General features: G+C 37.5%; 1 protein-coding gene across 1 annotated transcript; it reads right to left on the bottom strand.

The window, feature by feature from the left end:
- Positions 1-5108: 5108 nt before the first annotated feature.
- On the bottom strand, positions 5109-6941 carry LOC148036123 (uncharacterized). The gene is made up of 2 exons (XM_087678119.1): positions 5879-6941; positions 5109-5540 (listed from the first exon to the last, which is right to left on the bottom strand). Exon 1 carries the CDS (start codon positions 6924-6926, stop codon positions 5916-5918), a length of 1011 nt encoding a protein of 336 aa, XP_087534245.1. The 5' UTR covers positions 6927-6941; the 3' UTR covers positions 5109-5540; positions 5879-5915.
- Positions 6942-10460: the final 3519 nt, after the last annotated feature.

Genomic DNA, 10460 nt, shown 5'->3' with positions numbered 1-10460 from the left:
ATTCCTTGCCCATTTTGAGATTGCAAGATCAGCAACAAATTAGCTCCAAACAATTCAAATTTTAGTTGAGCACAAGTGCTAAGAAGCACTAGGTGATTAGTATCAAGTGATACTAGGTTATTTAGTGACTATGATGCCCTTGAAGTTGGAATCTTCAAGATCTTGCAAGTGCGAGTCTTCCCCTCCTTGATTTGATGCTGGAGTTGCAAAAAAAAACTGAGAATAGTCCAACAGAAGTGTTGAATTTGAGTTTATCAAAGGACACAAGAGAATTAATGTTAATCAACACTAGTATTAAGAGATACAATGTAGTTGGCACTTTGATGTTGAATCTTCTTCTTGCTAATTCGAAGTGGTAACTTAGCTCGGAAATCAGTGTTCCAGTAGATCAGAGGGTCAATGACATTACTGAGCAAAACGAAGAAAAAAATGAGCTTTGAGGTTGATGGCTATGGAGTCTCCATTAGGGTTTCTAGGGGTAGCCTATTTTTCACCTCCTGTAAACTAAATACTTGATCATTTCCAAAAATTTCTTGATAGAAATGAAGCTTAAGAGTTAGGCTATCAAAGCCCTGTGATGCTCGTCAACATCGTGACGTGTGCAGGAAGAATCAAATGTATGAACAATAGAGGGCGCAATCTGGACAACGAGCTATTGCAGGTGCAATGCTGGAGCAGAGAGGCAGCAATGTTGGGCTTTGAAGTGATAGGGAGGAGCGCCTAGAGCAAAGGAAGAGTTCTCCAAAAGAAAGCAGGAGCTGAAATGGCCCGGTTAGAGCCACCTCATCAATTGCAAAAAGTTCTTCTAGGTTGTGTACGCTTCAATATCATAACTGGTTGAAAACCTACATCTTCATTGTTAAGAAATATTTGATCCATTCTTCCTCAGAAAACGGGAGCCCTACCATCTATATTCCTATCATAACACAACAACTCACAATGAGGTATCTTTGAAGGACATTTTTTTCTTAAAAGGTGAAAGAGTTAGAAGGAAACATTATCAAATAGTGAAATGTATTTTAAACAAGAGGATAGCAAGTTTAGATCTACTTTAGAATCCAAAGTCTATTCCTATTGACCTCTACAAAGAAAGGAAAGAAAAGGGCTTATGCTTCAAATGTGGAGAAAAGTATATAGTTGATCATGCAACAAAGTGTAAATATAAAAATTCAAAAGTCAAGGTTCATAGTATGTTAGTCTTTGAAGATTCAGAGTATGACACAAATGAGGTCAATGCATTAGTAACTACTATTAAAAAAGAGGATATTGAGGAGGAAGTTGGGCAAGAACATTTATGATACTGCCAACACTTTTTCTTTTGATCCATGCAGTAGTGTTCCTTTTAATCCGGGAGGAACTCATGATGAGCCACTTGCTGCCACTAATTATTTCATTTCCATGGATGCTTGGATAGGATCTAAGAGCCCTAATGCACTTTCTATGAAGCAGCCATTACCTATTCCTACGGGCAAATGGATGCATATTACCATGGACTTCATTTCTGGCTTTCCTACTACCAAAAAGGGATAGAATAGTATATATGTGGTGGTGGATAGACTCACCAACGCAACCCATTTCATTCCAACAAAAACCTAGTTTATTGCTTCACAAGTGGCTAGTCGGTTTATGGAACATATTTTTAAATTACATGGATTACCGCAGGTGATTGTTCATGACATAGATTCAAGTTCATGAGTAACTTTTGGCAGGTGTGGTATTCACATCCATGGGTACTAAATTGACTCCTTCTCTATAGCCTATCATCCACAAATTGATGGACAGGCAAAAAGAGTAAACAAGTGGTGGGAGACTTATCTTCGCCATTTCTGTCATGATGTGTAGAATTCATGGGATTCTTGGTTGCACTTGATTGAGTTTTGCCTGTAATAACTCCACTTGTGCTAGAATTGGAGTTTTACCCTTTGAGGCTATGTATGGTTATAAGGTTCCATTACCCACCACAGTCATTTTCAATGAGAAACTCAATCCTCATAGGAAAGAAGAATTCGAAAGAATGCAGACCCTTCTTTAGTAGTGTAAGATGAATCTTAGGAAGGCCCAAGATCAGATAATATATGCAGGTGAGAAGAGGCAATCCTTAGAGTTCCAAGAAGGAGAATTAGTTTTGCTAAAAGTGCTTAAGCCTCATTATTCTACCTTGAAGGGGATGGATCCAGTAACAAGCTTGCTCATAAGTTTTATGGACTCTACAAGATCCTAAAGCGCATTAGAGACTTGGCATATAGATTGGAACTACCCTCTTCCACTAAGATTCATAATGTATTCCATGTTAGTCAGCTCAAGCCTTTCTATGGTACTCCTATTGATACAGTTGGTGAGCTGCCATGTATTGATGAAGGTATTATTCAATATATCTTTGAGGCTATCATAGGTCTGCGTGAGAAGAAGCTTGACTCTCACTCTATCATTGAATATATGATTAAATGGAGAGGTTTTCCACCTAAAGAAGCTTCTTGGAGGCCCAATTTTATACTTGAAGAGTTTCTTTACCTACAGGACACATTGGTGGGCTGAAGCATAATAACTATGGAGCTAATTATGGTGCATACACGGTCATGATAGCAGGCTATTTTAGAACATTTTTTATTCTATCCAATTTTCAAAATTATGCCACCTACATAGGGTCAAAGTACTCTTCAAGAGCTACATTTTGACATGTGTTATGCTTCGTCTGTAGATTTGGTTCAGCAAGGTCTATTCTTACATCAAGTTGTTTTCTTTGTTTTGAGTCTATTTCTTAAAGACTTATAAGGCTTCAAATACTTTTGAAGCACTCTTGATCATGTATATAGTTGAGGTTTACTCTCATTCCTTCATTTCAATCCATATGTCTTTAATATTTCATTCATTTCCCTACTTGTATACTTGATGTTTCATCCATCCTGTCCAACTTTTGTAAGTTTTTTTTTAGGGCAAAAACCTTTGGGATGGGATGGATCATAAGAAGCTTCTCTCTCTCTCTCTCTCTCTCTCTCTCTCTTTGACAATGTGATATTATGAGAAGATAATGCCAAGCTTTGACAATTTGTTGGCAATTTTAAGAAATTCACAAGTGCAAGGAGGGGTGCCTACTAACAATTCATTAGACTCGATCTTGAGCAATAACTTGTTTAACACATTCATATTTTGAACAATAAAAACTTGTAAATACAATGCTATAATACATGTAACAATGCGGTTCTATCATCACATGATGTCATTGTCAATGAATGAGCAAGCTTTATTATTGTAGGGTTGTGCTTTGACATAAATTGATTATAACTCCTATTATGTTTATTATATACAATGTGCTATGTGTACATTGTACTATGTGTATCAATTATAACTTTGTAATGATCTCTTCATTAAGTTCAATTGTTTTTTATGGTAGAAAAATCACTTGTCAACATGTTGAAGGGCCTTACATCTAGATTGACATTTGTAAAACCACAATTTCTTTCATATGTTTCTATACAACAAACACATGTGGGTATGGAAGTATGATTGGAATATGGTTCAATCCTTGGGACTAATCGTATGTGACTAATCCATTAAGAAAATATAAAGCATATGCATTTAATGATACAATAAAAAATGCATTATACATTGAGCTTCAAATATATTAATTGTGAACTTTAAAGATTCATGAATTATAAAACAGTTTAAATTCCAAATTCCAAGTCAATCTATATGTTGATGATTTTATTAAGGTCCAAGACATCCGAGACTTTTTAAAAAAGGATGACTAAAAAAATAACACTAGGGTGAACTAACTGTTTTTCAACTTGTAGATAAGACAACAAATTGTTGATATCTAATAGTTAAATTATGTGATAGGACAATGAATTGATTTTTATTAGTGAACCTAAGTGAGCATGTAAAAAATGAAACTAGAATCAACAAATATGATTTAAGTTAAAAAAACAAAGATAAGTAGAGTCGCTTAATTGCTATAACTAAAATTAGCTAATAGGTGAGGATAAAAAGGAAACTAGATTGGACATATAGTAAGTTAAATGTATGAGAAGATAAGTAGAGAAGAGTAACTTATTATTGCTAAAATCGTACTCAAATTGCTAATCTATTACAAAAAAAGGTTTATTGCACAAAATCTTATTCCTAACCTATTACCAAAAAAAATCTTAAGTGATTTATTATCGCCATAACTAAAATTAGTTAGGTTTGTTGCACAAAATCTTATTCCTAACCTATTACCAAAAAAATCTTAAGTGATTTATTATCGCCATAACTAAAATTAGTTGATGAATTGATTTTTATTAGTGAACCTAAGTTAGAAGGTAAAAAGGAAACTAGAATGGACATATCTATGCGAAGATAAAGTATAGAAGAGTAACTTATTATTGCTAAAAATGCACTCAAATTGCCGATCTATTACAAAAAACCAAAAAAATAGTTGATAAAATCTTATTCAAATGCTTAAAGGTAGTTGTTATGCACATCCAATCTTACAACGAATTAGTTATGCGATTGATCGTATACTCGAAATAGATGATTACTCAAAAAAATAGTTGATAAAATCCTATTCAAATGGTAGTTGTTATGCACATCCAATCTTACAAAGAATTAGTTATACGATTGATCGTATACTCGAAATAGATGATTACTCACAAAAGATTAAATTTAACTAGTACTATATAACACATTAGTATTTGTTAACTAGTAAAACGTATTCAAATGGAAGAGCTTTAGAATTATGACATCAGATATACACCATGGACTTCAAAGCCTAGTCAAAGGGTGCTAAAAATTCTTATACAATTATATACTCAACATGGATTTTCTCACACACATTATCAATAATTATGTGGTATATCCTATTGAAATGGGAGAGCACACACATTATATTACATGTGATAAATTTAGCATATCCAAAGAATATCCCAATAGTCTTTTAACTATTAACATAACAATTGAGGCAACAAGATAGACAAAAGGAACTAAGAAAGAAACCACAATAGCTTTATACTAGTAGCCTATTCAAAGAACTTAGAAACCATAGTAGCTTTATACTAGTAGCCTATTCAAAAGGGGAACCCCTAAGCTACTCACATTGGGATCATGCAACAAAAACAATTTGATGATGACAATTAACAAGAAAAATTGAGTCTCCAAATCAATATTGATTAGTATCAAGTATAGCAAAAAAGACGATGGAATTAGCTAAGTCTTCCATAGTTTGTTTTCAAGAATGGGTTGTAGGAAATTTGTGGCTTCTTGACCTTACAATGGGCAAGGTCTTATTTTCCACAAGCCAACAAGAATGGGCTTGAAGAATTGGGTGGCTCCTGGGCCTTACAGTAAGGCATCACCTTATTTGCCACTCTGGTGCTTCTGGACCTTACAGTAAGCATCACCTTATTTTCCACTCTGGTGGTTTGTGGAGCTTACACTAGAGGCTACCTTATTTTTTGCAAATGAAATGACTTTTCAACCCCATAGAGATTCGGTTAATGATCAATTGTGATCACTTATTCCCTCCAAAGTTATCATATAATAAATTGTAATGGAATCATTTCCTCCTGAAAATTGCAATTAACAACAAAATTTGTTTAGCACAACTTCCAAACTTTGAGAAGATTATAACAGAACATAGCAATATAAAGACATAACAAATATGGGAAAAATTAGTGTGCACTTCTAATTCCGCAAATTTCTAATGAAATCTCAAGCAATAAAGTAACCTTAAAGCATGACAATGTAATTTAGTCTCAAACCTCAAATTTCACCCATCAATATCAATGACAAATGAAAAAAAAAAACTAAAGATTAATATTAATGACATGGGAAAAAAAATGCTAAAGACAACTAATATTGAAACTCAAAAAACAGTAGTATTCTTAATGGAATCTAATGGTACCTTTTGTTAGCATGACTCATGTAGTCATTGGATTTGTTTAATATCCACCACCCTTTCCTGAAGAAGCAGGAGCAGAAAATGATGGGGTGGTGGTAGATGGTGCAAAAGAGGGAGTGGATGGTGTGGTACTAGTCATTTGAGATGGTGAGGTGAAGCTACTAAAGGATGATGAAGCTGAACTAGCAGAGGCCGTGGATGAGGAAGAGCTCCCACTACCCTTCTTATAAGTGGATGGAGGAGTTGAGGGGACACTTGGGGTGGGGTAGGATGGACTAGCAAAGGATGGGGAAGGGATACTTGGGGTGGGGTAGGAGGGACTAGCAAAGGATGGGGATGGGACACTTGGGGTGGGGGGGGAGGGCACAGTGGGGGTGGGGTAGGAGGGACTAGCAAAGGATGGGGATGGGACACTAGTCGGGGTGGGGTAGGAGGGACTAGCAAAGCCTGGGGATGGGACACTCGGGGTGGGGTAGGAAGGACTTGCAAAGGATGGTGCCTTGGGTGTGGGATAAGCCGATGGAGCAGCAAAGGATGGTGCAGTTGGTGTGGGGACGGATGGGGCCGTGGGTGTGGGATAAGCCGATGGGGCAGCGAAGGATGGTGCAGCACTGACCGGTTTGCCATAGCTGACAGCGGTTGGTGCGGTGGGTGTGGGGACAGATGGTGCAGCAAAGGATGGTGGGGTGGGCGTGGGGACGGATGGTGCAGCGCTGGCTGCTTTGCCATAGCTGACAGCGGTTGGTGCGGCAAAGGATGGTGCGGTGGGCGTGGGGACGGATGGTGCAGCGCTGACTGCTTTGCCATAGCTGACAGCGGTTGGTGCGGCAAAGGATGGTGCGGTGGGTGTGGGGATAGATGGTGCAGCGAAGGATGGTGCAGTGGGTGCTTTGCCATAGCCAGCAGTGGTGGGTGCAGCAAAAGAAGGGGTCGTCGGTGCAGCATAAGAAGGGATGGTTGGTGCAGCAAAAGCAGGGGTCGTTGGTGCAGCATACCCGGCGCTTTTCTGGCTCTGCTTGGACACTTGGGGCATAGGCATAGGCATTGGCATGGCCGTGGGTTTTGCCATGGGTGTGGGAATAGCTTTTGCTTTTGCCAATGGCATTGAATAGGGCATGGGTTTGGGCATGTAGGCGGCCTCTTTAGCCATGGGCATGGCAGGAGCGGCCGGCTTCATCATGGCTGCCTCTCCTCCATAACCGCCGCCGAGGAGCTTCCGTGAGGAGCCGCTACTGCATTCTGCAATGTTGATGCTGATGCTTGTGACGAGTACGAGCAGCACCACCTTCCATGCTGCAGCTCCTTTCATGGTGACTGATGGGTTGATGGTCATCAGCCTCCTGCAACAGCGCTTATCTCAAAGCGGAAATACAGCTCAGTAGAACGTAAGACGGATTGATGGTCACCAGCCCCCTTGAAGCGAGGAATACAACTCAGGAAAACTTTAAAAGACTGTCTCTGTCTCTATCCCTGTCTATCTCTCTCTCTCTGCGAGTATGCAGGTATTATAATGACAGGTCGACTCTCTTGCTATAATACCAGCAGATGTTCTCTCGGTATCCGATACGAGCATACGATAAGGATCTGAGTACGCCCTCCCTGTCTATATATACTCGATGCGAAGGCAAGTTAAGTGGGCTGATTCAGGTAACTGGGTTTATTGTTAGGCAGGAGAGGCACAGATCGATCGATGGATCCTGAGAGGACTCGATAAAAAAAGAGGTGGTTCTGAAGTGTCATATTAATATCGATCGTTCCCTTTTGTGTCGTATGTGGCCGCCATGCAGCCATGCACTCGTCTCACGTCATTCTCTAAATTTCTCCCTTCAAAGTCAATGCTATCCCCTAGCACTTAGAGTCTTGCATGCTCTCTCTCTCTCTCTCTCTCTCTCTCTCTCTCTCTCTCTCTCAAAATAAGTTAATGTAACACATTATTAGTGAAATAAATCTCACGCCTTCCCAATTCCTAACACATTCAATTAAGTGACGGTATTAGGAAATAGCAAGACATACAAAATGTTGACAATATGCGACTTCTATTAATGCCTTTATCACTTAATGAGCTCACAACCATTAAGACAAATAAAAACGACATTCATAACGTTTTGCATTTCTTTGGGAGAGAGAGAAAAGAGAGAAGTGTGGGGATTGTGGGGAGACTTAAATGATGATATTCAGCTCATATACTAGTATTACCAATGCCCATATATGCTTATATCTTAGTAGAATGGTTATTTGGTGCACACAAACAATCCTCATATATGAGTTATACTTATTTTCCTTTCTTCTTATGTCCATTATCAAAATCCTCAAACCATCAAACTCAAACTTAGCACATCAACATTTGATATTTAGTTAAGCATCATATAATATAAATACAAGCAACAACAATATGAAAGAGCCCCTAGCACTTAGTCATTGTTGATGTTCTATACCATATAACTACAAAACCATAGTCTTGGTGGACCTCTCTATGAAGAGTACTCAAGAAAATGCTAACAACACTCAACGCTTGAGATAACTTTCCATGGTGAAAATTATACGTTGAGCTTGGTGTTCACTTGTTCTACCCCGCCTTAAGAGCCCTTGTAGAATATCACTTGTTCTACCCCACCTAAAGAGCCCTTGTAGAATATGAATATGGCAAAAAGGGTATCAAGATTCAAACAATGGGGAAACATCATTTGCTAATTGACATTATCATGTTTGTATCTATCTCGAGGAAGTTACTATATGTATATCGGTTACATCACGTGCGTTCAAGGCCTATTTATAAATATCATTATCTATTTAAAAATTTAAAATAAAACATAACCCTTTTCTATTCAATCTATAAATAACCCCTTTATATTATACCCTTTTGTATGTAAAAAATGTATAAAAATTATATTTTAAAAATACCTTATTTTGAACCCACGTGATGCACACATATATTCATGAGGAACTTACCCGAGGTATCTATAGCAACTCAAGAGGATCCACTCACTTGTCCCATAGGATACAACTTTCAGACCCTCTCATGGATCGGTAGATAGAGGGGTCACATGTAATAATTTCCCAAGTCCCCTTACCATAATCCAAACCTTGTCTTCAAAGAGTGAATGAAGACAAGGGAATGACATCCAAATTGGGCATTCTAAAAATAAGTTGTTAGAAGGAAACCTTGATATACACAATATTACCTCTATACCCAACACAACAAGGTAGAAGCCAATCTTTTTCAACATATATGTGATCAAAACCCACTTGAAGAGATCCCTTGCCCACAACTTCATAGTAGAACAAGCTACATTTTTCTTGAAAGGAAGCTATGAACCATTTTGGGAACTCCCCTTTTGAGGGGAGCTCATCCATAAAGTACGTAAACAAACTAAAAGTAGAGATATCAAAGTAGAGAGAATGAAGTAGAGATATCAAAGCACCTAATACATAAAGTATACCAAAATACTTTATGGACTCATTTTGAAGACAATGGAGATTACCTTTGGGTATTGTTAATATTTTTCATATTAGACACCAATGTCCAAAGGATAACTTGTGTGAATCAACATGGTTACCTTTGGTATATCAAGCATAGGAGTCAAACTCCATTAATGTTCAATCTATGGCTTCTATGCCTTGAGGTTGATCCCTCCTATGCCGACATTTTCTTTTGCATTTGTTTCACTTTGCATGTCTCATACACGTGGCTATGCTTGCATGATAAGACAAGCAATTTCAAACACAAAGTTTCTACTTTTGGATCTAAAACTCTAAGACAAATGTGATAGTTTCTTAATTATATTAGCTCTTTACAAATGTAGATTATAGCATCTCATTTTGCAAATGTAAGTAGCATATCCCTTTAAGAATCAAGACCCAACTTTGGCTTACAACTTACATGGTGTGAATGGATCTAATCAAAAGATCATTTTCAATAGGTGTTCCATTTGCTAGTTACTTATTGTATTTCCCATTCTCATTACTATTTAGTTAGTTGCCACATACGAATAATCTAATTGAGTATGATTTTGCATTGCCCATCTTTGGCAAAGATATATTAATTTTTGGGATATTTTGGAGCCCTTTCCAAGATTGTTAAGAGTGATTCTAATAGGAGGAGAGTGAATATGTTTCAATAAGTGATCAATGTCATACTCCATGTGCTTAGGTAATGCTAATAAAGGAGGTGCTCAAGAAGCCAATGTAAAAGAAGGGGTACTAGAGACACGTGCTAAAAGTATTTCTACTATCCCATAAGCAAAGTGAGGAAGAGAGGTGCATCCAAAAAGATGATAATTATGTACTTCAAGTGGCTTATGGATCAATGTAAGAAATCAAGTGAAGTTATTGTGTTTATGTATCTTGGCTTCTTTTATCCTCAATAGCTTCTGTTTATCTCTAGCCTTGCTCGATGTTTTCTAACATAGTATTAGAGCCTCCTTCTTAAAGTTTTGAGATAGTGGAAGTATCTATTATTGTGCATATTGTTTGGGAGGTTCAAGGCGATGAAAGTGTTATTCTCCAAGTAATTTATGTTATGGAATTATTTTTATTTTTCTTATTGTGTATTTTTTTCATTTGCTACATAATCCATGACTTATCG

This window comes from Lygodium microphyllum, chromosome 5 (assembly GCF_053477565.2).
Source record: "Lygodium microphyllum isolate KBCC chromosome 5, Lygodium_microphyllum_v1.1.10, whole genome shotgun sequence".
Classification (NCBI taxonomy): Eukaryota; Viridiplantae; Streptophyta; class Polypodiopsida; order Schizaeales; family Lygodiaceae; genus Lygodium; species Lygodium microphyllum.
This window is presented reverse-complemented; position numbering and strand designations above follow the sequence as displayed.